Source organism: Sphaeramia orbicularis, chromosome 21 (assembly GCF_902148855.1).
Source record: "Sphaeramia orbicularis chromosome 21, fSphaOr1.1, whole genome shotgun sequence".
In the NCBI taxonomy this organism is placed as follows: Eukaryota; Metazoa; Chordata; class Actinopteri; order Kurtiformes; family Apogonidae; genus Sphaeramia; species Sphaeramia orbicularis.
Window position 1 is genome coordinate 23,097,730 of NC_043977.1, and position 27,303 is coordinate 23,125,032.

General features: G+C 37.3%; 2 protein-coding genes across 2 annotated transcripts; both read right to left on the bottom strand.

Annotated features, from left to right (window-relative positions):
* Positions 1–492: 492 nt before the first annotated feature.
* On the bottom strand, positions 493–11,679 carry LOC115412428 (acetylcholine receptor subunit alpha-like). Its single transcript, XM_030124949.1, has 9 exons — positions 11,468–11,679; positions 10,265–10,407; positions 10,137–10,181; positions 9,359–9,468; positions 8,728–8,923; positions 6,622–6,859; positions 2,539–2,762; positions 1,311–1,547; positions 493–1,204 (listed from the first exon to the last, which is right to left on the bottom strand). Exons 1-9 carry the CDS (start codon positions 11,508–11,510, stop codon positions 1,076–1,078), a joined length of 1,365 nt encoding a protein of 454 aa, XP_029980809.1. The 5' UTR covers positions 11,511–11,679; the 3' UTR covers positions 493–1,075.
* A 6,275-nt stretch (positions 11,680–17,954) lies between these two features.
* On the bottom strand, positions 17,955–26,921 carry chn1 (chimerin 1). The gene is made up of 7 exons (XM_030124941.1): positions 26,199–26,921; positions 24,911–24,995; positions 22,010–22,183; positions 20,442–20,519; positions 19,609–19,746; positions 18,911–19,016; positions 17,955–18,832 (listed from the first exon to the last, which is right to left on the bottom strand). Exons 1-7 carry the CDS (start codon positions 26,448–26,450, stop codon positions 18,661–18,663), a joined length of 1,005 nt encoding a protein of 334 aa, XP_029980801.1. The 5' UTR covers positions 26,451–26,921; the 3' UTR covers positions 17,955–18,660.
* Between the last annotated feature and the right edge of the window lie 382 nt (positions 26,922–27,303).

The following is a 27,303-nucleotide window of genomic DNA, read 5'->3' on the forward strand; positions in this document are numbered from 1 at the left end:
AGGAACTATATTTAAAGCAGGACCTAGTAGGGATTATTTACATTAGTTGAGTGATGATATTTAATATAAATTAAAAAATAAGATAAGTTAGTGTGTTAATGTTTTCCTTCATAAATTCCAACAGTTTTTGAGGGTGGCAAAAGTGTTGAACACGGAGTCATCTGTTCTTGTTCTATTGGTAGAGCAACAGCTACCTAAACCTTATATTAGACTAATAAAATCATATAATCTAATTATAAAAAAAGCAACAATGCCACTCTTCAAAACATTGTCTAATCTGTGCCCATCACACCATCAGGGTCAGTTTATTTATTCTTTGATTAGATAAGTCTCTCATTGTTATTACTGTTATTATAGTAGACATAGACAGAGGTAGACCTACTTTTAAAAAGCAGTTATGAAGTTTATATCCTGTACAAATATTTCCAGCTTGTAGAGCCAGGCTCCCACCAAAAATAAACAATATAAGTGCACCGGACTGAAATCATTGGATTACTTAAAAATAATATTTTTGTTTGGCTTTGTCTCCAAGCATGCAAATGCAAATAATTTGCATGTGATATGTGCTGTATTTGAATATGAAATTGATAAGTGTCAGGAATACATGCACGTAAACATTTTCTATGTAAATCCATCACTTCACTGGCTGGAAGGATGATATTGCTACTGGTTCTGTTCAATAGGGTAAGAGAAATAAAATAAAATAGTATCCATTAAGCTTAATTCTGGTACGCTGCTAAATTATCCAACCTGAAAACTGAAAATCTGTTTTATTCAGTTGTTCCCAATAAACAAGTCAAGGAAAAGAGTACAATATTCCAGTATGATTCTTCCCAAGTAATCAGCCAAACGAACAAATGTTAAAATATTAAACATAATTTTGCACATAGACACATATGAATAATCAAACAACAAAAAGCACCCAAACAGGAAAAACAAGTGACAGGTAAAACAGGCGTTACAGAAAATGTCAAATGGCAGTGTTTGTATTATACAGTAGCTTTAAAACAAAAGGTAATACATTTCACAATGATTAACAAGCAACAAGTCAAACCAGTAAAAGAACTACAGGACTTCAGAGCATGCTCAGCTCAATGAGGCGACCTGCGAACACGCCTAATGTACCAATGAGACACACAGCCATGAAGACACACAGCAGGATGTGGTCCAGCACCATGGCTACGAATTTCCACTCCTCAGCAGCCTGAAAAAAAGAGAGAATTGATAGAGGATATGACTCATGATGATCAGGACTCATTTCAGATTAATGCTTAGACTCATTAATTATATTTTGACATGTGAAGGATTACATTGTTGGACTCCTCGTCTGACTTCATGGTCTCTGCAATGTATTTGACTCCCTCTATAGCACTGCGGACATCAGGATTCTTGGTGATAGGTGACTGGTAGGGGACAGAGGAGACCTGGTTCCCTGAGATGTCTGAGATCTCAAAATCACCACCATAGATACTTTTATTCTGCTTTTCCTTCCCTGGACGCTTCATTGTTGAGAAGAACATGATGTTGGGGATAGTTTCAATAAAAACCTGCCATAAGAGACAGAAAATATGCACAGGGTCATGACAACAGCAATAACCAAAGTAACAAGTGGTACCAGGCACCACAAACCCCGGCCCTCGACCATGTTGTAGCTTATTTTGGCATGGATCCAGCTGATGTCATCATGTCTATGCATGTGCTGATGTCAGCATATCAGCTGCCTCTATATATGTGCCAAGTCTGAAGTAAATTGAAACAAAATTGATGTTTTTATTGACATGTGAAATTTTGCCTTTTATAAGTAGATGGGAGAAAAAAAAGATGTAAAAAATTCATACAAAATTTTAACTTTGACTTACTTTTCCCAAAATGTAATCACATCTATTCTGGGTCACTGGCAATACATAAACCAAATTTGGTATGAATTCAACTGATAGTTTTGCTGCAACAAACATTTGAAATTTCATCCATTGTAAGTACATGGCCAAAAAAAAAGAATTTAAAAATTCATAAAAAATTTAAACTTTGACCTATTTTTCCCAAAATATAATGGCATTCATTCTGGTCACTGGCAATCCTTATACCAAATTTAGTATGAATTCAACCCACAGTTTTGCTGCTATAGACATTTGAAATTTCGCCCATTATAAGTAAATGGGGGAAAAAAAGATTTGAAACATTTATAAAAAATGTGAACTTTAACCTACTGTTCCCAAATTGTAATGTAATTCTGGGTCACTGGCAATATATAAGCCAAATTTGGTATGAATTCAATCAATAGTTTTGCTGCAAGAGTGTTAACAAACAAATAAAACCGAACCAAAAACAACACCCTTTGCCTCCCCTTCTGTGGGCAGAGTAATAAACAGAAAGGAAAGTCTCTCTGCTACCACTAGATGACAGTATACAGCAAAGGATAAAACACATGAGGCTGTCTCAGAGGTTTACCCAGAGAGAGAGAGTGAGCATGGTTCAGCTGTAGTCATTCTGCTTTTCAATAAAAATGATGAAATGGAGTCTCTGTTGCTATGTGCTCACCTTGCGGACCCAGTCAGGCATTGTATGGGTACTTGGGGAGCGATGGTGGGTGTTGATGACAATGACAGTAATGATGATGGAGGCAATGACGAAGACCATGGTGAAGAGCATGTACTTCCCAATGAGGGGTACAGCGCTGGAAGTGGAGGGGATCAGCTCCACAATGACCAGGAGGAACACAGTCAGGGACAACAAGACGGAGATGCTCAGAGTCATCTTCTCTCCTGAGACACACAACATGCAGTGTTTAGTTATTCACAAAAACAGCAGGAGGTACAGACGCAGTGTAATATAAAAAATGATCCATCAACACCAGGCTGATGCTCGTCAGTCTGGGGTGATAATAAATCATTAGGGGTTCAGCACCAGAGTAGGATAGCCATAAAACGTAGATGTAGGATTCACCAAATTATATCTTTTTTCTTCAGAGTTCAGTGATTTCAGGTGAGATCCAAAATGCTATCAATCAAACACCAAAATGTAATAAGAGAAAATGTTGTTTGGCTGCGCATGTGCAGCATACAGGAGCATCAAAACAAAGTAATTTATGTCAAAACGATTAACAAACAGCATGTCAGACTTTAACACAGAGACAAAGGAATAAATACCGGCAATATTCCCTTGAATAACATATACTCGAGGTCATTTGAACAGACATTACATTAAATTAAATGCATTAAAATCACTTGCTGATTAATTGTCAACCAGTTTTGTGACAATTAAAATCAAACTATATGATGTTGTGTAGAGTATTTTACACTTGTTAAAGTAAAAGATTTCAGTTTATTTCAATTTCCACCTTTGTTTAACCCTTTATCGGGCAAGTGACTATTTTTGGTAGTTTCCACATGCATTACAAAACAGTGACAGCAACAGTTACAGTGAGGACAGTGAGGCAACAGTCTCAGATCCAATGTGGTCTACAGGGTCTGTAAGGTCCACCTCTGCATGAACAGTGAGTGTACCTGCTTTGTTAGGTACCATGAAGTAATGGTACTGATGTAAGGAATGATGTTCAAAGGGAGAATGTGTAATAATGGACACGTGTCTGGATCAGCACTTATGTTGGTCTAATGTTCTAAAAGTGATGTTCGGATGTTATAAAATACATGCCCCTTTAACCTTACATGTGTTCTTCTTGCATTTTTTTATATTGACTCTTGGACTTTTTTTGTTTGTTTGTTTGTTTGTTTTGTTTTGCAGCTTACGAGTAAGGAACCAAATATAGTAACTTCACTGACCTTGATTTTTTACATAACAATAAAAGATTTTGAAACATTTCACAAAAATAACTGTCTTGTTATGTCCTCCAATAACACACTAAGGTTGAAATTTTTACTTTCAGAGTATTTCTATGAGTGCCCTATGAAGGGTTAAACATTTCCAACTGTGGCGTTTGCTATTTATACCAATTACATGCATTTTGTGTCCATTAACAGATGTGATGAAATAGAGTGGCAATAAATCCACTTACAACAAAAAGACATTTACTTCAATACATTGTAATTTCTTCTGCTGAAATTTAGCCTGAAACTTTAGTGAATATAAAATCTAAATGTCTGTTTTGTGATGTATTTTGTAAAGCCAGTTAAATATTGGAGAAATCTGTAAAAATGTGAAATTATAATAGTGATGTTGCAAGAAGTACATTTTATTTAAAGGAAATTAGAATGTTAAATGTGCTCAATACTATAAAATAAAAAGTAGTGTGCTATTTACACACATATACATATATCAGATGTGTTAAATGGGTATAATTGTTGTGATCCTGGGTAAACAGAGTTGCCTCATTAAACAGTCTGCTGGTTCAGACATGAAAACAACACGCAATCTTATTATACTGCCACAAGGGAGAGCTATTTCTATGAACGTCTTATCTTCGAGTCCATTCCCTTCTCTTGGCTTTCCATCAGGAATCGGCTTTTAGAGTTGAAAGCCATTGTTCACTCAAACAACCAAAGTCGCATTCAAAAAAGAGTGGGAACTTTTTGTATCCGTAACACAAACAATAGAGGAAGTAAACAGTGTCTGACACGGTTCCACACAAACAGAATGCAAGACATGTTGTTTCTGTTGCTCAGTAAGAACAGTTATCCCAGAGAGAGCATCTTTTGGCACCAGCTTCTCCTCCTCAGAATCCTGTCAGCAGTCATATCAGAATCAGAGATCAAGTGATGTATAATACATTAAAGCAAAGGCCTGCTTTCAGACATGACAGCACAGAGGGACCCTGGGTAATGAGGCAGACCTACACACTGGGAATGTTGCCAGATGTGCACAGTTGTGGTGGAGCTCCTGAAGCCGCCAAAAAAGGACAGCTCACACTTAAAGAGGCAGATTTGTCCAACATGCTGTCAGCTAAAATTATGATAATAAACAGAAAGTCGGAATAAGGTCTGTTCGATCATTTGCAGTAAAGCACTTCTGTTGTTTTTTTTTTTTTTTACGTGTGCCTTCTGCTGCATAATTATACTGTGCCTCTCCAGATACAGTCGATTATGGATTAAACATGGATGACATTTAACATCATCTATGCTGACTGAAATGCCACACTAGTAAACTTGCTTTTTATCTCACTGTTTTGGACATGTCTCTTTTGTAAATAAAATTTCACAGTGGGACTTGAACTGAAATGAACTGAACTGAACTGAGCTGGATCCTTAAGTCCAACAACATGTCTAGTTTGTAAACCACAGAACGTAAAGGAAAATAATGAGAGAAATTCAGTACATTTGCATTTCTGGCAGTACGTCTGGCAGTCTTAATGGTGTGGAAAAAGGATGGCAACGGGAAATGTAAGTGTTTTGAAATGCACATGGACAGTAATGAAGCATCCAGTTAATACATAGCACAAAATTAACTTTAGGCACAGAGACATACTGTATATAATCAACACAGAATGAGTTGTGTTTTTATTTAGTACTTTACATACTGTATGTAAAATGTGTCATTTTTGTTGCTTATTAAAAAAAGCAGAACCATGAAATTGAACTACTAAGCAGTGAATCCAAAGAGTGAAACCCTTTGTCTTTTTTGTCTAGCCTAGTTATGTAGTTATGATCTCACTGCATGTTATAAATCAACATATTAGGTAAGCAACTGTGCTTATCTCTGTATAACAAAATGAGTATTATATTATTAATGAGTATTAATTGATTTGATTTACTTAATAGGTTTTATGTCGTTTTTGTTCTTTATGCAAAACAAGGATATAATATTCTTTATAGGTTGAGAGGATTTCACAACAAATTCATGAAAAAAAAACATGGTAGATTGTTCTTTTCATGGAGATCAATAGCAAATGCAACATCTACTGAAATAAAATTTTAAATAACTTTTGAACCCCTAATCCTATCAATACATTGGAATAATTCTGACAAAATGCAGTTTTTTTAGCTTTTCAGTGGCATCATTTGGACATTCTGGGGGTCTGTAGAATGTGAAAACAACATGTTCTGCTGCGTTGATTCACCAATAAAACCAATCTAGTTTGAGAATTAACAGTGGTTGTAGAAACTTGTTTTTATGTTGAGTAAATGTTATATTTTGTTTAAAAAAAGTCATTGTTTCTTCACTTTTCTCTGTCTTGATATAACCTTTGAATTTACTTGCTTTTGTGAACATCAAGATAATCACTAAAGAAAGTAAATGAAAACACCTGATGTTGATAAATGACTTATAGAAAGTTAAATGTAGAGGAAAAATTTAGAAGTTTCCACAAAAATAGATATTTAACAGTTAGACCTAAAATAATGGGAAAATCACTAAAATCAAAAATGAACACCTTTGCAAAAGCATCTCTTTCCTATATGTCCAAATCAAAAGAATTAATGTAAAAATTAATAATGTAAAGATTTTTTTCCTGGTAACTGCAAAAAAAACTATCAAGCACTGTAGCTTTAAAAATGTGTAGTAGGATGTTCTTTAACACAGGTGTGTCCCCCAGTCGCCGTCCCTGTCTAGTGTCTCCATGTCTCCACCCCAAGGGCCCCGGTGCAGCTGCACTGTCTGCACTGTCGACATCTATGCCCCTGCTCATAAGTCTCTTTGAAATTAATAAATGTGTAGGAATTATTTACATACCAGAGTCTGTAGGAAGATAGAAAACAAGTCCAGTGAGGAAGGAGAAGAGCATACAGGGAATGATCACGTTGACGATGAAGTAGAGGGGAAGGCGCAGCATGAGGAAGTGGTAGGTGATGTCCAGGTAAGGGGTTTCTGGGCAGCAGGCATAGTAGACCCAGTGCTTCCAGCTGCGGAAATCCTTCATCACCCACTCCCCACTTTCCATGAAGTGACTTAAGTCTGGACGGTCACTGTCCTGTGAGAGGAAGTGAAATAAAAGGGATTAAGTTATGATTTTCCATTCATATCTGCTGTATTTATCTCTATATTTTTTTTTTATTATTCTTTGTTATAGTTCATGTTTTAATTTATAACTGTCTCCTATTTTTAATACTTGTACTGCACACTAAACTGTACAACAGTTTAAAGCAGTGTTTTTCAACCTTGAGGTCAGGACCCCACGTGGGGATGCCTGGAATTCAAATTGGTTCGTCTGAAATTTCTAGAAATTGATAAAAAAAAAAAAAAAAAAAAAAAAATTACAAATAAAAAATATATGGTGAGTTGCGAGAAACAATCACAATACCTAAAAGACATGACAAACTGTGAAGCTGAAACTGAAGCACTGTGGTACTGTTTATCTTTCAAATGTTCATTGTGGTCGGTTTCAGATGCTGCAGCTCTTTGATAATTCACAGTTTGAGTTCTTGTTTGTTCAGCATTAATTGTCAGCCTTGTAAATCCAAGCTGGACTGACTGTACATATCCTGACCAAGGAAAATAAAATTCTCACTTTGTGCAGTAATCTACACCTGGCTTTTCTGCCTCTGTCCATAATAATATATACCCTAAATGGTGTCTAAAATTAACATTTATTTGCAAAATAATATAGCAAACTATGACATGATCAAAAACAAATTAAATTTAGTAACAAAAAAAAATCTCAGTTTTGAATATCTGGGGTCGCCAGAAATTTGTGATGTTAAAATGGGGTCACGAGCCAAAAAAGGTTGGAAACCACTGTTTTAAAGGTTCCATGGACGTGCCTACATGGAGTCTGTGTTATTGGGTTTTTTTTTACAGTATGTGACTGCATTTTTTTGACAGCTGTAGTTTTGCGCACTGGTGCAGATGTAGAGGAACAGACAAGAAGCAATGAAGGATTCAGGATTGAGCGTAAGGATTATTGTGGAAAAAAAACAACCTGAATCCTCTACATAGAAAACAGTATGTGGATGTAAGAAAAGTAGACAGGTGTTGGCTTTAAAGTGTCAACTAAATGTCAACAAATGACAGACTCTAACACAGCTTCATGTACATAAAGAAGCATGTGTGAATCCTCCACACTGAACCTTTATGGAAGGTGATTCAATCACTGATAATTGTGATATATTTCTACATTGTGCTTATTATCATTATTGTGATACACATTTTCCTATTGTCTTTGGATGATTTATGTTTACATTTCAGCCTCAATGTACAAAATGTTTCAATAATGCAATTCTGCAATGTAATTTTACTAAATTCTACTTGCATATTCTATATCATTCTAACTGTTCTGACTTTCCTACCTCTAGATTTCTGAAATATTTTGTCATTTGGCCAATGTTTGTCATGTTATAACCATAAAGAAGACTTTAAAATCAGTAATAACCATATTTTTTTTTAAATCTGTTTGAATAAAAATGAACCAAAATAAACACTAAATGACATCAGGGACTGTATGGGCTTTCTTTTGACTTGCCTTGCTTCTTTTCTTTAAGGTCATTTTCATTTCATTATGTTTTTTATTTCATTTTTTGCACTTGATCTGCTTCTCATACATACTTTAAATCCATTTTTTTTAAAAACTGACTAATTTCTGCAATTTTAAGAAATAATGATTTGATTGATTGTGATAATCATCAGTGATGACAGATATAGAAATCTTTTATGTGATAATGTTTTCAAGCTCTACTTTAAAGTATGGGGTTTTTTTAGTTTGTCTTGGTCTTCCTTTATAGTTTGGCTCATTTCATACTGCGGTGCTTTGAGATGAACTTATTTTTCATGCATTTGAATATATAATGTGTTCCATATGATGCTGTAGCTATATCATTTCTTTCAGTTTCATCAGGTTATTACTGGGTTGACGACGACCAAGTTTCCATCGTACGTCCAGGTTCCAAGCTTCATACTGCAGTTCTGGAGGTCAAAGGGGAAATGCAGCACAATAATTTCACAGTAGCTCTTAAAGATGGCGGGTGGGTTCCATGTGATCATCCCCGTGTGCTCCAGCAGCACTTTGGTCTCATGAACAATGGCGAAGTCACCATCAGCGCTGTGGGCACAGACAAACACAGGAAGCATCAACAGGGAGATGATAAGTTAAATGTTAACACAGGGGGACATCATCAGTGCCTGAGGATGCATCGGCGCTGCAGTCATGAGCGCAGCCAACCAGAGCTCAGCTTGGCACAAGTTGTTGTGGCAGCTGAGCTGGTTGTCAGGGAAAAAACAGCAGTGTGTCAGACACAGCATATGGTGCGAGGGGGGCACCCGCAATACTGAGGCCAGATTTAGCCTGATGAAATGTGAGCTTTCACACACCGCATACTGGAGTATAGGAAAGTGTGATTCAATACATCACTGACAGGTGCTATGTGATTTGTTTCTGGATATATGGATGCTTTAAATCACATGAAGCATTTAACAAAAGGGTTTTAGGAAGAAAAACAAGGAGATGACATGGTTGAGTTACAGTTTGATAACATACTTGTTGTAGAGAACCAGATCAGGTCGCCAAATGTCAGTGGAGGGAATTCTGATCTTTTTGATTCCACCGTAATCCTCTGGGTTCCACTGCAAGTTCACATCTTTCCATTGCTGAAAAAACAGACACGGACACTCAGAACAATACAAAATAGAGAGCAATGTCTGTTCATATCACAAATAATGTAGAGTAGAACCCACCAGACAATAATGGTACTCATTAAACATGCTGGCATGTTTTGTAAAGATAATATATTCCTCAAAGCACAGTTCCTCCTAAGAGAACCTCACTGTAAAATGGTCTTTGTTTGCTTTACATCATCTCAATACCACAGAAGAGTAAAAGGCTTCACTCTATTTACAGTCACTTTAATAACTTCACTTGAAATGGGTTTAATTAATTTCCCTAAAGAGGTGTGGATTGGTGTAAAACAAAGAAGAAATCATTAAAGTATTATAGAACCTAACAGATAATCTTCAAAAATGCATCTAGATTCAGAGCTAAAGTATGATGACAGAGAAAAATAGTACACATATAAGTACTGTGCCCAACATTCCCATAATCGGTATTGTTTCTAATCATAGAACATATAATGTTGAACATGTTTATTTACTTCAGTGGACTTAATTTTTCATATCTGGGATGTTTACAATGAGGCACTTCTGCTTTTCTTTCTATGTATGTCCATTAAAGCTCTTCACAATATGATGTTTCTTTGCAAAAACAAACAAAACTGCATAAACATCCATCTATATCTGTACATATTAATGAATGCATCAACCTGCTTCAGTCGTACGTTGCTGCTGACGATCTGGTTGACCTCATCCTGTAAATGTAGATGCGTTTAGACACTTGATGACAGTGAATCTTCGTCCAGATGGTGTGATATAATTTAACATGAGACCTCACCACACTGATGAGCTGGATGAGCTGAAGGCCCACAGTTACAACCACCGGGTCCTTGAAGTGAGTGACGGGACGGACAACCTTATTGTAGCCGGTGAAAAGGGTTTTGACCAGTCGTGTTTCATCTGTGGAGGCCGTGGCGGCGCCTAAAGCGAACATACATCATGTGTCATGCAGCGTTTTGTTCGTCTACCAATGAGTTCTCCTCTCAGGATTTACAGTGACATGATTCTTATGACCTCAACTGACTTTCTTTGACTGTTTTGGAAAATAGAAACGGTGGGCCAGTGCGGTTGTTGCTTTAAGAACACCTGATACTTGATTTTAGTTTGTTTAACATGAGTTGAAAATAGATGTGACAAGTGTCAGATACTACAGGTGTAAGAATATATAGCAGTGTGAACATACATGTGTAATTTGACCACCTTACTTAAACCTTTGTACGTGCTGCTGATAAGATGCTTTTTTGGGTCATTTCTAAGGTTTAACTCATGTATTTAGAAGCAGTGATTGAATTTTTGTGATTATGAGTGTGTTTTTGAATGAAAACATGTTATGGACTAGTTTCCAGGTTGGTAAAACACCACAAAACAACTGCGTTCTCAAACCTATAAAGCCTTCAGGGAAAAATCAGCATGCATGTGTCTTTGCAGATAAACTCACTGTGTTGATTTGAGGTCTAAATTTGGCAATGGTTTATTTCAACATGTGATAGCCCCCCCCCCCCCCCCCTTGTAACGGTTGTTAATAGAGATATTTTTACGCTATTTCCCCTTACACATCTGACACAAGCCAGAGCAGGATCCCCTTTCATTTTTTGTCTGACCTTGAGAAGAAAGTCATTTTGCAGCAACATGTTGTTTGTGCGGTCCAGTAAACCTGCAGACATTCAGCCCAGTAAAACTGAGAGAAGCGGCTGTGCAGGTGATTAAATGTGGTGAGAGCAAAATGCAAAGAGCGCACATGTCCTTGTCAATCAAATCTGGTTTGCACAAAATTGTAAGTTGCAAAAAAAAAGCTTGTTATTGGTGAAATCATCATCCCACACTGATATGAGATGAGTTTGATTAAATATTGTTTTTTAAAAAAAGAGGATTTAGTGGTTTTATTCCTTAAAATCCTAAGTTTTTTCATGCTGCTATGCTTTAAAAAAACTACATCTTATTAAAAACACACACATTTGTTTGGTTGAAAATAAGTTCTTACCTGCTAGAATTAATAGATGAAAAATGAAAAGTAAAGTAGTCATTGCCAATAAACCCAGGCATCCAAAACCAATATCCGACTTCAACACGTTGAGCGTTGACCACCGCACAATTAAGAAGGTTTGACCCACCTAAAACATTCTTTCAGCGCTGGCAAATGACTTACTGTACCACCTCCAAGCTGTGCACTGGCAGACGTGTTGTTATTGTCTGACAGCGGATGTGAGTGACTGACTGCCAATGCGTGTCATCTGAGAGGGCCACATAGTTTGTCATCTGTTATAAGATCAACATACCAGAGTAATCCTGCACTGAAATATCCCATCGTGAACTTGGCCACACACAACCTCGAGGTGCAAAGACACAACACATGCTCTGTGGCCTCAGTTTGTCTTGTATCGCTCATGTTTCCCAATTTAATAATGAATCTGTATACAGTACGTGATAAATACAAGACTTTTCATGTGTTGGCTCTTGATTAAAATCTATTCTAGACATTAATGACCAGTCTTAGTCTCACCTCCAGGTCCATATAGCAGCTTTACCTCATATGACCTGATAAACTGATGACAGAACATGACCAAAATGCACAGATAAGACCCAAACATCCAAAATCAAACCAAACCATCTACTGATATAAACTGTTTAATTGCTCTTGACCCATTAATTCTATCAATTCATGTAAATAATCGGTGTAAAATGCAGGTTGTCATCTTTTCATAGCCATCAGATATGACCCATTTGCACTGCGAAAATCTAAATCTTACCAAGTGTATTTTTCTCATTTCAAGTCAAAATATCTCATCACACTTCAAATAAGACATAATCACCTAAAGAATAACTTTTCAGTGAGATATAAGAACTTATTTTTAGACAATAGATCTTGAAAATCTTATTTCAAGAAATCTTATCAAGATAATTTTCACTTGTTCCATTGGCAGATTATTTTCACTTAATTCAAGATTTGTTTGTTTGTTTGTTTGTTTTTTGCTTAATTCAAGATTTTTAAAAAATCATCCAATGGAACAAGTGAAAATTATCTTGGTAAGATTTCTTGAAATAAGTTTTTTAAGACCTATTGTCTAAAAATAAGTTCTTTATATCTCACTGAAAAGTTACTCTTTAGGTGATTATGTCTTAGTTTAAGTGTGATGGAATATTGTGACTAGAAATTTAAAAAAAATACACTTGATGAGATTTTGATTTTTTCCAATGATACATTTGCTGACAAAAATCACTTTTTCTTCACTTTTCTCTGTTTCTGATAAAATAGCCATCAAATTTAATCTGCTTTTATGACCATCTACATGATGAGTAAATTAAGTATAGGAAAATACATGATTTTTACTGAAAAAAACAAAACAAAACAAAATACAGAGGATAATATTGTAATAAATGGAGATAAATCACTTAAGAAAGGTTAAATATAAAGAAAAATATAGAGAAAAATTCATTTGGGAACTGCCACAAAAGTAGCACTGGGTCTTTATGGGTTAATCATCACAAATAGACACATTTATTTAGGTATACAGTATATCTGTAATTTATTTATCTTGCAGATTTTACACAGATTCTGTTTTATCTATTTAAGTTCTGTTTTTAGAAGATAAAGAAAGGACAGCTGACACATGATGTAACATTTGCAGACTAAAACATGACATGGAAAATTCCACAAACTCCCAAAAGAATAAGAAAAAGATGAATAGAGCAAATGGAAAAGGAAAAAAGAACATACTGGGTTGAAAAAAGAACAACTTAACAGACTTAAATGAATCATTCAGATGCAAATTTGTTCAGAGAGTTTAAGGAGCTCTGGGGAACACAGTTTTTAACAGTTTAACCCTCAAAGTCCTGAACAACTACAGGCAACCAAACACTTCTACTGATCTAAAATGTTTAATAACTTTTGATCCACTAATCCTATAAATACGTGTAAATAATTTAGATAAAATGCAGTTTCTCATTTTTTCTGCATCATCAGCTATGATCCATTTGGACATCAACAGACTCTGTAGTGAATGTGGAAACACCATCATGTTCTGCACCATTAAATCACTAATAAAATCCATGTAGTTTAACAAATGACAGTAGTTGTAGATGCTTGTTTTTATAATAAATTAAAGAAATATTTAGCTGAAAAAGCCACTTTGTCTTCAGTGTCTTCTCATTGGATATAATAACCTTTGAATTTACCATAAAATCTACAAAATTAGTAAATGAAATATGGAAGAAATGCCTGATTTTCAATGACAAAAGCAAAATACAGAGGATAATATAATACTAAAAGGTAAAAGGTTAGAAATAAGTCCAGGTCTTTAAGGGTTAAAACTGAATTGAAACCATGAGGGGGAGATGCAAAGGTTTTGTTTTGTTTTTTTCATATTTCAGTGCCTTCATATTGTGTGCTCATGCAAAAAAAAAAAAAATCCTCATTTAGGTTGTTTTATGCTGTATATTGAGTTTTGTTTTGTTTTTTTGTTTTGTTTTTTCCCTAAAGCTCTGTCTTTTCAAGCAATGCTGCAACACATAAACAAAGTAGTTATAATAATATTGAAAGTTAGGAATGTATTTTAAACGGAGAAACTCACATGAATGTCAATAAATTATAATATTTTTAAATATCAATGATAATAATATCTAAGGAAACAAAGCAAAATTAGTTCAATTAGAATACTGATCAAAAATAGAAATCACTTTGGAATGGATAAATAATTATTAACTTATGGAGAGAGAGTGGGAATGAAAAAGTTCTAAACAACCTCCTTTTCAGCTGCGAATTCAGGCCCCATGGGATTGACAGTTTCTTTTTCAGAGAATATAGAATATGTTTTATTCTTAACCATCTCCACTCATTTGTAGGTTTTCTTCTTTTGTATGTGTCCAAAATACATTTCGGCTAAAATTTACTTAGGGGGTTAAATGAGTGGCCATTTTTGTCAAAAAAAATTAAAAAAAATTGTCCGAAATGCATAGAACTGTGTTGAAATAATGCTAATACATTTGTGCACAGACTACTGATATTATTTGACAGTGGAAGCTCTATTTTCAGAAATATTGGATTTTGAATAGCACGTGTATGTGAAAACTTTTGCTGGTGGACGGACGTGACATTACCCATGATGATCTGGTCAGTACCAGTACTTTATTAGGAATAAACTTATATACTTACTATTGCTAATTCTCCTCTTATTCATAAGTGTTAGTATTGTGGATCTAAAACAATACCAGCTGACACAAAAACACAAAATGTGGCAGTGGACAGATGTGACATGGTTGTTACGGATCCCATCATACTGATGCTCAGCAGCCATGTCACCGTTTCCACAAATGATCCCTGTGCAAAAACTAGTATCAGAATTATTTATTGTATAGTTTATCATCATACTAAAGAGTAAATACTGATATAGAATTGTTATTTCTTTATAAAAATGCTTATTATTATAAAACTGTTGATTTAAAAAGTGACGTGTCACATTCTTAATGTATTGGCGTAACATAAGCAGGATGGATCAGCACCGTACTCCATATTGCAACCTGTAAAAATAAAACGTGATATGTAGTATATAATGTGGTAAGAAAAATTGGGGAATATAAAAGAATAGAATATTTGTTTTTCAGGTAAATTCAATTAAAATATAACTTTGCCATTTGTTACATGAAAATATAGCATTAATTGTGATGAAACTGGACATTTTTGACCTGAAAACATAGTTCATATGACCATCAACATGGTGCAACAGAACTGAAATCCTGTAAATTTGCATAACTTGCATTTACCAACACAAAGTTCCTTTTGGGGATTCACTTATGTTGATTTCTTATGCACAAAGACATAAATAAGACCTCTAAGCAAATTTTAGCCGATTTCCATTGTAATATCCTAGGATGTGTTATTCTACTTACTTATAAAACATTTCTAGCAGTGTTTCTGTGGCTTTGTTAAATTAAAATACACAGAATATTCAGACTTCTAAACTGCATTGTTCTTATCAGAGGGCAGGTGTTACACCCGTCTCTCCCCTCTTTGCCCACCCCACCCTACGAGGCCTGTGATGGGTCAGGCAACTCAATTTCCTCACATCCCCGGTCCGTTCAATCAGCCAGTCACTCAACCGCTATCCTCATTCATCTCACTTAGAGACAAATGACCATTTTGGCAATGTCTGAATTAAGAGAGATTTGTCTCAACCCACCCCCTTTTTCCAATAAGTCAGACCACCTGAATTTATACCATGAACCACAGCTTATGGTGCCCGGTCAACCAGTTTTTGTTTTTTGTTTTTTTTTAGTCCAGTGTTAAATCTCTGAAGCTCCACACTGTGATTTCAGCCTCAAGAGGAACCATGAACTGTGTTTTATATTTGCTCTACAAGCGATTAAAATGTTCATTGAATCTGAATGGAAGTGTCTGTGTTACATCTGCAGGGGATGGATGAAAACTGGACAAGGTACAGGATGTTCATGCTTCAGTAAAGAGGGATTAGAGTACTCATAGAGAAGATTAGGATGCGCATTGTGTGTGCTATATATCCTCTATTTTATATAATGTTCTTATATAAAAAATCAAATGACCTCTTTTTTTTTCAGTTTTACCAGTTGTTTAATATAATTTTAAAATAATTTCCCCTTTTGGTTCAAAGCAGGGCAGTATTAATGCACAACAGTGAAACAAAAGCAGAGAACGTATGAATTAAACAGTATGAAGTGAGTCTCCCATCATTTCTCTATATCTCAGTCTTTCTAATGTATTCAGGTCAGGCTTCTGCAGGAAAAAAAGCATTATCATCCAGTCAACAGAGAAAGGTCAGTTATCTCATGGATCACAGACTTTCAAATTTAGGCTCATTACTGTGAATATGGCGCATCCACCGCACAATACATTTAGAAGACATTACTCCAGGATGGTGTTATCACAGCATTTTACCCGACAGATAGAGAGCCCGATTGCTTTATTGGTGTGGTTTACCTCCTTTCACAGTCAATGCTTAATGTAGATGAAGGTATGATATATTTAAAATGGATGATAATAGTGGGGGAGGCTAAACGGTTGGATGAAAATCCAATTTTGCCAGACAATCACCAGAGACAAGTCTGAATGTGGCTTACATTAACTCAACGTGATGTGGTCACAAAACCCGAGTGATTATATGTCAAGAAGGGATTGCTTCTCAGGTGCTTTGTGGGGAAATCTGAAGCACAAACATGCATTGTACGGCTGAATAAAAAGCTCCAGACAATATGACATGCAACCTGTCTATACGTGTCTACAGCCCTACTGCAAAAATAGGATTTATACCAAATGTTGATGCGCAATTACATTTTATTTTTATTTATTTATTTTTTTACAAGGTTTAACCTGTGATTTAACGATCCACCAATGGCTGGTTGTGGAAAATTGCTTGGAAAGTCATAACCTGTGGGTAATTAATGTGAAAATGCATGGATTTTGTATGACATTGTTTGCACATACACCCAGTAATTAACCAGCTCCCAAGTGGTGTTGCCTTAGGTGTTGTATGTTTGGTTTTAATCTCACAGCAAATCAGTGTGAGTGACGTGTGGTTGGAAGGGTTTATACACGTCATGTGTTGCGTGACTTCTAGGCAAAACATGTCACTGTAAATATGGAAAGGAAGGACAAACAGTCATTCATTAGGGATGTCATCTTGCAGCCACAAATATGAACTGTTATTTTTAGGTGGCATTAAACAGAAAGAAAATAAGTGATGATATTCTTTTTTTGTTTTCCCAAAGAGACAAAAACAATGCTAATTTGCAAACATATCACACATACAGTCGTGGAATAAATTATTAGACCACCGTTGTTTTCTTTAGTTTCTTGTTCATTTTAATGCCTAGTACAACTAAAGGTACATTTGTTTGGACAAATACAATGATAACAACAAAAACAGCACATAGGAGTTTAATTTAAGAGGTGATTTGGTTTTCTTGATAATAACCAAAATCACTTCAGTTCTTACATCAATAGCTATGTCATTGTACTGCCAAAAACAGTGCTTTTAGGCATTCTATGTTTTCTTTTCCGTTTTAGTCACATGATACCCACAGGAGTTAGTACTTGATTGCATAACCATTGCTTTTGACAGCTTTTGATGGCCTAATCATTTTTTCCACGACTGTATATACACTGTTGTCCATAAAGTTGGAATAATTGCATTTTCAGATACATTCCTCTTTTTATTCCTGTTTATACACACCAGTAATCACCTTTGACCAGGTTCAATGATTACATACTGAGTCCTAGTTACACTTTATATGTCCAGAATAAATCACATTGTCGCAGTCATTTCATGGGAAAACATAAAAATACTGTATTACATCCTTATGGGTTTAATTAGATTTTTCAATATAATTTCCACAACAATCTGGGTACTGTAAAATTATTCAAACATAAGTTAATAGAGTATTTGAGTTACATTTTCTGTTGCTGTATAAGTACTATTGGTTGCAACAAAACACTCAAAAGCTTAATTTGACACAGATTTAATGTTGATGTTCATCATGACAGGTCACATGACTCATGTAACTCTTCATTTCCCCCAGGAAGGTTTAATAAATTAAAGTGATCATGCACATGTTGTGTACAAAACATTACAGTAAAACTTAAATTCACAAATAATGCTGTTTATAACATAATATAAATGTTAAGGTCAGGCATATGCACCAATGTGAACACGGTAAGAGAAAGGCTCAAAAGCCCATGTATCTAGAAACTGCAGGTTACATAAAAACAGTTGAGAAGATAAAAAAATACAGCATCATAAAAATCAGTAGCTTATTTTTACATTGAGTTTCACAGAAATAACTGCTCAGTAGGCAGCCGTGAACTATAACTACTACAGAACAGACGAAACTTAAGTCACAACGCTACATGATTTTGAACACATGCTGGGTTACGACTACAAAGGAACGGAAAACAAAGACCTCGCACCATGCATGCTGGTCTGTCAGTTTATAGAAATCCCCGACAAAAATGGGGAAACAAAGAATAAGTACAAGTGTAAGGTTCAACGTCCACACCCAGTAGAGGGTGGGGTGGGGGGGTAGATGTCTGGTCAGAAATAGTCCATACACAGGGCATTAAAAAATTTATCAATGTAATACAAACAGTCATTCAAGTATTTACACAAGAGAATGATTAGTCAGCTGATCTATAAAAGTCCCATTGTGTGTTTAGAAGAGCACATCTTGATTTTTAATGAGCACCTCCACCACCTGCCTCTGGTAGCGGATGTCGTTGAGTGCAGTTATGGCGTCCAGGTTCGGTGCACGCATGAGGGTGGGCCCGAAAACGATGGCGAGGTTCTCAGCATTCATCAGGTTGAAGTTTTCATTTTGTGTCACCCTGGAAATACACATCAGGTTAGAAAAACGCACTGATCCCAGAAACAAATCAGTTTCTTTAGTTTAACTGGAGGCTGACCTTTTCAAGTGCGCCATGAGGTACTTCAGAGTCTCACTGTGTGACTGAGGCAGCAGAGCGAGAGCCTCACGGAAGGCTTCAAGCTTCTTTTCTGGGTCTGTGAGTTCTGGAAACAGAAAACAGCATACTGTTCAGGTGGGCAGAATATATTCGCTGACACCGGCGAATAAAATCAGGGACTAAAAAACTGTGGTTATTTCCTGTGAGGTAATAAAAACCATTAGTCTCTGAGAGGAAATCTGGTGGAGTCAGCTGTATAAGGCTGCATTTTAACAGTTCTGCTCATAAAAAAGCTTTTACTACACTAACAACAAAGGATTGTGTTCTGCAGTGAGATAATTACACCTTGAAAACCTATAATTAAATAACACCTCAATTTCACTTCAAAAGCAAATTTACTATAATTTTAACCAGAAATGTCAAATATCAAAATCTCAAAAACCAAACATGATTAATTTCTGATGATTATTCAATATTTGTCAATATTCTACAAGGATTTACTATTTTTCTTTGACTCTTGTTTGACTTTATCCAGAAAAGCAACTTCTGCAAAAAACATGCTAATGCATTAATGCCTATAAAGTGATTTGTTTTATGACTCAATGAAGCAAAGACTGCAAAGCTAAACAATCACTGTTTGGCCTCCTACCCCCCATTGGGGCAGTAAAATCTAAATAATTTGTCGAATTGTGACTTACTTGCAGCCTCGATAAATCTGGGGTATGCGTCATATGAGATGACGGGAACAGGCAGCTCCCTGAGGTACATTTTCAGAGCTCCTGTGATGATATTGATGTCTTCATAGGCGTTCACTGAGATGTCTGTCTTCTCACCATCTGTAAAATAAGTAAGAGGAGAAAAGAGGAGCTTTTACACAAAAGAGGGTAACATCAGCACTTTCACATCACACTGTGAACTCAGGAATAAAGAGATCCTGTAACCGCGGGTAGAAAAAAAAATCTACTCTTGCTCTGTATCTTGCAAAGTGGTTGCTATCATTCGCCTCGCCTCTTTTATTCTGACTTTTCCTGAGTTATGCATGCTTTCCAGAGCAGGCCATGGCCTACTTGTGCTGGCAGACTGAACATCACAGTGCTGTGAGCTGGAATGACACTCTGTCATGGATGATCTCCCACATGCGGATCTGGCTAAGAGTTTAGCCCACTGCTGCAGGGTTTTTCTTACAGTTAAAATTCACACTGGTCAGGGCCAAGACAGGCTCATTCTCACTAAGTCCGCTACTGAATCCCAACACAGCAGAAGAGTTTTTTTTTTTTTCTACAGATAAGGCTCAGACTACATTCATGGATTGTATCCCCTGAGACTGCCCCTGTCCATACTGTGAAACCCTGCATAAGATGGACATGTCAGGATAGAATCTACACAACCAGATGGACAGTAATCCCTTCAAAAAATGTGTCAGTTTCCCATTAATCTCAAATGTTCTGTGTGTGTTATGTAAGCATATGTAAGCACGCAATGTCAGTCGTCGTGTTGTAAGCTGACATTAATCTATGAAAGACACACAAACCTTTGTCAAATGCTGTCTTGACTTCTTCGACCGAATCACTGAATCCAGATATTCTGTAGAGGCCTTCAGACTTGAGTCCTTGGAAAAAAACAAACAAACAAAAAAAAAATACATGAAATAAACAATCTTTCAGACACTGTCAAGGCTGTCAGCGGTAATGTAGAAAAATTCACCTGCATGTATCGCCTTGGGTAATTTAGGAAATGCCATTAAAACTCTTAAATATGCATAAAAAAAATTAAGGATAGAATAGCCACAATGTGACACAATGGAATAACATGGGTAGATGCAAATAGTTTTCTGCATCACTGGGCAAAATAATAAAGACATAAATCAAACTTAGCTACAGATGTGTATTAGAAGGCAGACAATGAGTTTCCTACATAGCTGAATGATTTAACTGAAATTCAATCAGCTAAGGCAGCAGGAAACAGAGTAATGTATTTCTCATTACGCTTTTACAATTACCAGACTCTCATCAGCTGTCTCAATCACAACTGCACCCGAAGAACATTAACTCAGTAATAAAATCTGACTGACTTGTGGTCTAAAAGTTCAACAAACAGGCTTGAATTTGGGAAGTGAGAGAGGAAAAATAGTCTTATCAGCCATGTTTCCCATTTTATCATCATCATCATCATCATCATCTTATTTTAAGAACATATATCTAATGTTGTTTTAATCAGATGTTCTGGTTAATATTGAGTTATAGCAGTAACAAACTAAAACAATGTTTTGCATATTTATGAATGAGCATTTCAATTCATCAGCATTAAGTCACTGTAACATAGCTGTGTTTTCATTGCTTGTAATAAATAATCTAATAAGCTAAACTGTATCAGCCATCACTGGTCAGCTATTGACAAATAAGACAACATTTCACCAGTGGCACAGGATTATTTTACCGGTTTTGTTGTATTAATAGTTGTTTCATAAATTTGTATGATTTTATTCAGAGGTATTGTGCTGAAAGCTGTTTTTTAATGAAGATTTCTTTGTTTTTCTTGTGCAAAAGTGGGGAAAATGGCAGCAAAAGCTAAATAAACACAAAGAAACTAACAAAGATTTTGGGATTAGCCAAGCAATGAATACTGGTTTTGGTATCAGTTTTATTTTCACTGTTGGTATTGTCCAAGAATTTCACAATTGGTGCATTTTATTCAGATTTTAAGAAACATTGATAAGTAAAATTTAATAGATTTTGATATAGAGTTTTGCTCATTTTTGTCTTCTTTTTGCTGTCTTTTTCTGCAGTGTATAGATGATGCTCTATATAATGGAAGAAAACCGGAAATTCTCAAAGGGTTGAGAATTTAGCTTTTCTGTTAATAAAAGCAAAACATCTGATACTGATTAACTGACCAGACATAGGCTTGACTGACTTATTTTCCTTTTAATGTCCCAGTTGCATGATTTCAGCTCATGTCCTTTAGAGAAAAATATCCACTTAGCTAATTGGAATTGTTGCCACCCAGTTTTATAGCTTTACAGCACATCAAATTTGCATTTATCATGTCTCAGGGAATATTATCTTTTTAACCTGCAGGTCGTTTGAGTCACACACTGACCTCTTGACTCGATTTCTCGTATGCACATGTCCACCACCATGGGTCGGGCTGTATTATAAGCTTTCACCAGGGTCGTGAGGTCGCAGCTGTACACTCTACGGATGTGTCTCAGGTCGGGTTTACAGTCGTTGGGAACCAGATTTGAGCATTGTTTGTGGACATTCAAGCCGCAGTCTGTAGAGAGAAGCACAGCAGGTTTAATCCACATATTCATGTAGCTTGAAAACAGAATAATAGTGATAGTGATGTCTGATATGAGCTTTTCCAACCAAATAAACAGGGATTTCCTGAAGTACTAGCATTGTATATCTGAACTGAAGGCTATTAATCATTTTCACATCACTATGTTAATAGTGTTTGGTTGGACTGTCATGTGTTTTGGCTTGCAGAACAGCATTAATCCCCTTGATCAATATTTGGCCCCTTCAATGTCACAAAACCACTGGAGAGCCCTTCTCTTTCTGCCAGTTGTGGCATTGGAGTGTCCTTGAGCACTGGATAAAACCAAAGTCACCTCTGGATGCAACCATTTATTCATCAAAATAGCATAAGAAAACAGTAATAAAGCATAGGAAATTACATTCATCCATCAATGATTTCTTGCTGTTCAAAAGAAAGACTGATTTGCTCTATTTTTAATGATATTTTCTGCTTTAGGATGTAGCTCGCTGGGTGTTCAAGCAGCACATTAGTCGGTGTAAGTATCCCCCATTGCACTTTGTCTTTAGTCACAGTGGATGAGGCCTGAGGCACAGCTGTTCGAGGGCAGGATTCACCTTGTCGGGAACAGAGGAGCCCGTGAAGAGCAGATGCAGGGAAAGAGAGAGACCCCAGCCCTGCTTTGTAACAGAGATGCCTGAAAGGAACTGGAAGAGCACTGAAAACACTGTGGCCTGCAGGAGGGACAGTCAACGCTGCTGCGCGCTCCATTCTTTTCCAAATCCGAGCTCATACACAAAGGCTGTGGAAGCAGCAATTCAGGCGCTGTAGGCTACACTAGACCTAGTTTCCCAGCCTAAAATGGGGCAGCTCTTCAAGCGCTCAGATCTTTTCAGCATTTTCCAAGTTCTGAGAGGTTCTCTTTTGACAAATGACGCGTGGTTTTGATTCTCAAGTCATAAAAAAATTATAAAGAACGTTTTGGTCCCTTGGAATAATTGCCAATTTTCAATTTTAAACAAAAAAAAAAACAACTTGAAAGGAAAAGCCCTATGCTTCTGAAGGGCTGCAGACAATATTTTGATTAATATGGGTCCCTGGAGAAATTCAGGCAACCTGCATTTATATGCATTGATGCAGAAATGTAATTACTTTAAGAGATGATTCTCTTAAGGATATGAGACAGGCGCTGTAATAGAACAGGCTCTGTCATCACATGCAGGTTTGCTGGGCTGCTGTTGTCTTTATGTGTGCACATTCATGGCCCTGGGTCCCAGGTGGGGCGGGTGAGGGTGAAGCAGTGGCCCCCATGGGACCCAAGGAGCCAGGAGACTGAGGATGCTGCTTTACTGCACCGTCAACCCTGTCTCTGTTGCTATGGTGAAGAGATTTCACCGCGGATGGGCTTTACTCAGTTTTGGCTAAAGGGCTCTGAGGAGAGGTTTAATGGTGGTTTCTAATCAGCACATTAGCACCACGTCTAACTCCACTACTCTGGACACCATCTGAAACCAGCTCACCTGAAACCGACTGGAACTTGAAAAATATAGGACCAGTCTTATTTGTAAAATGGTTTTAGGTTTTCTGCCGAGCATTTAAGTTAAATAGGGGTTGAGCTGCATGACCTAGCTCTTTGGTTGAAGCCGCTGAATTTTAATGTGTGTGGAAACAGAGCTCTTTCCCCACGCTCCGAGCTCTGCTCCTCATTAAAGAGACATGCCAGCTTTGTTTTCCTTCATGGGCATGATGGGATGAGGCTGGGGGGCGTACTCTGATGAGGAAATGTGGCACAACAAGCACTAGCAGAGGCTGGCTTTCTGGCACTCGGCCAAAAACAGTTCACACATACAATAAAAAAGGGGGTGGGAGAACATTTTTTCGTATGCAAATTTGATCATCTTGTGAGACTTTACTGCCCTAGATTCTAGTAGCTGTGGTCGAATGTGAAGGAATGGCAAAAAAAAAAAAAAAAAAAAAAAAATCTAAAAGGAATGGCTGTGAACATATGTGGCTTCTTCTATTGTTGTCAGCTTTTAAAACCAGCACATTAATATTTAATAGCAAAGCTGTGTGGCACACTTTGTTTCATCTATAAAATATCAAAGACACACATCACAATATATCATAACACTGTTAGGTGATGTGAAACAAATTCTCATAAAAGCTACAGTTAAACAGTAATCTGAAGAGAAAATAAAAATTATCATGCTGTTATTGTTGGGAGATTGCAACAATAGGTCTGATTTGATGTGGGTATGTTTAATTAAGGAATACAACAGAGACTAAAATTATTAAAACTTTAAATATAGGACATAATGACTGAATTAATTTACAAAATCATAGAGAAAGAACAGCCTTCTTTGTCAGATGCATGAAAATATAGATACTCATTACTCTTCATTCGTTTAGAACCCATAACCATGTTACTGAAATAAGGGCATATATTATTTTTCTGCTTGTTTGAACCAATTTTTCCGGAGAAAAGTAGAGCAAAGTGTTGTAACATCACCTTAAGTATGTGTTACATCACGATAACAGGGCCCTCGTTTCATTTTATTATACAACTAAGCTGGCACACAAACCGTTGGAGGGATTTCATTCACACTAATACTCAATAATCCATCACCAGATGCACTGAAAACCAACTAACCTATAAACTGTAATGCTCACTTTGTACCCAGTGATTATAAATGGAAAATGCTGTGAAATGATCAGGCAGTTTATGTAAGAGTTAAGGTGTACCTGCACATTTGACCCCCTGGGCCATGAGTCCCCACATGAAGCTGGCGCAGTGTTCACACCAGTGAGGCCCCCGAAAGGTATGAACCTAAAACACAGAAGAGGACAGTGACAGATATTAGCCATGAAGTGCAGTGACAAGGAAAAGACAGAGCAGTGGGAAGCTGCAGGTATTTACTCCAGAGACGCCTCATCCTCCTCTTTCGTTGGCCCGGACACCCATAGGTGTTGCCATCTTAAATGAGGCAGAAGGGGAGGATTATGTGTGTGGAGGTGGATTGTTGTTTTAACACACCTTCAAACTGACACCACTGAGGTGGATGCAGCTGTGACTACGACCTGCTGAGGCTTTGCCATCATCGCACACTAGGTTTTGACACTTCACTTCACACTTGTGAGTTGTCAGGGAAATTTACTGTAGAAACACTACAGAGTCGCCTTTGCTTGTGCAGAAAGGAAAACCCCATGCTGCACCAGGTAACAACAGCCCAGCCAATCAGGGAGGCCTCTGGGAATGAGAGCCAGCCACAGCTCCCCATGTTTCCTGATAGAAGAGGCTGTTAGGTTAAAAAAGAACTGTAATTTTCTGAAGAGTATCGCTCTGCATAAACGGTGATGTTGTAAAATCACTACTAATGTCTTCCAGAAAGTTATCAGATGGTAAAAACAGTAATTAAAGTGTCAACATCTGATCAGTTTGCATTAACAAATTCAACGCATTCCAGGATGTTGTTACACTGCCTTATGAGTAATATTTGGACATGTATTTATACTGTTTTAATCACGAATCCAAATAAAATGGATAAAATGGCTTTAAAACAGAAACTGCACCTTTAAAATGTCGATATGCAATATTCAGCAATTTTTGAGAACAAAGCCGCCAAAAAGAGATGGTGAGCATCAGCAGTTTGAGATCCTTTGAAGGTAATTATTTTCTTCCTGCTCCCCATCCCATTAACTAGACAAACTAGGAGAGTGAGGCTGAGCCAAACAGGGAAACACTCCTCCACTGTTTCCCCTCTCCATCAGCCTAATCTGTCCATCTGGTGCTCAAACTAACCACAGAGGTCCACAGACCACCCAACAGATTTTCTTTTGATAAAGGCTCACTGGCCAGACCAAAACAGCTCTGTGTTTTATCCCCTTCTCCCCCTCAGGAACACTCTCTCTTCTCCCATCACTCACAGAGGAAACCCCCCCCCCCCCCCCCCCCCCCCGGCCACACATGATGAAATTAAACAACATTGTACAGATCACAACACTTAGCACCAGTCCTTCAGGCAAAACTCACCTTAAAGTTGTGGACTTTCTCAGATTTTGATGTCCGGTCGCTTTCTTTCAGTGTGGCTCTGCGGACCAGTGAGGTGAGCTGTGAATAGGCAAATAGTTTCAGCGGTTGCCAGAAAGTGGCTGGAGGTTTCTGTGGCCCCATCCTCATCCCCAGAGCCGCCGCCAAAATATCCTCCTGATTGGCCTCACGCTTGGCCTTTTGCACCAGGGACTTCTCTTCCTTGCAAACCTCGTAGGACTCTCTAGATGGCATTCTGCTTCTGCTGCTGCTTCTGCTGCAGTCTCCCAAAGCCAGATGAAGACACAAACCCAACTGAAAAGTCCAAAACGATTAAAGAAAAACTCCTTGATGCTCAGGGCAAGTCCACTTCAGATACTGTCACTTGCATTGTGCCAGTATTAGAGACGTCACAATTGAAATTTTAAAAAAATTCACACTATAAGAAGAGTCTGAAAATCACTGAGTATGATGAAAAAGGATGTAACAGTAGTCCTTAGTAAATCCTCTCACAGGAGTGACAGTAGATGGAGTGCAGCCTCTGTGATAGGAGTGCCAGTTTTTATACAAAAGAGGTGGATGCTCATGTGGTTCTCAGAAAACGTGTATGCAGATGAGCTGAGTGTTGGCGCTAATCCTCTCCTCCCGGCGCAGAGCTGATATTCTCTCTGGAACACAGACACAGTACTGTGTGTGTGGATGCTGACTGAGGGGGAGGAGAACGGGGGCGGACCCTGTAGTAGTCACAGCAGATTAAATAGATCCCACCAGCCAATCACAGCATGAAGACGCAGGCTTTATAGTAGCCACCACCCCGCCCCCACTCCCACAGCCATCTCCATCAGATATCCAAGCAGGGGGAGCCTGGCAAGGATGAAATGAGAGTGGGATGATAATGAGCAATGAATGAGTCATGCATCAAGAGTGGGCTACTGCTGCTGCTGTTACTGCTACTGCTGCCTGGAGAAGTTGCGACAGCAGTGGGCCGTTGGAGAGGGGAGCTATTTTCAAAATCACGTTACCACAGAAACCGGCGGGGATCACAAAGAGCAGATGCACAAAAGCATCCCAGCATGCACGCAAAATATGAGATCATTGATGTTTACGC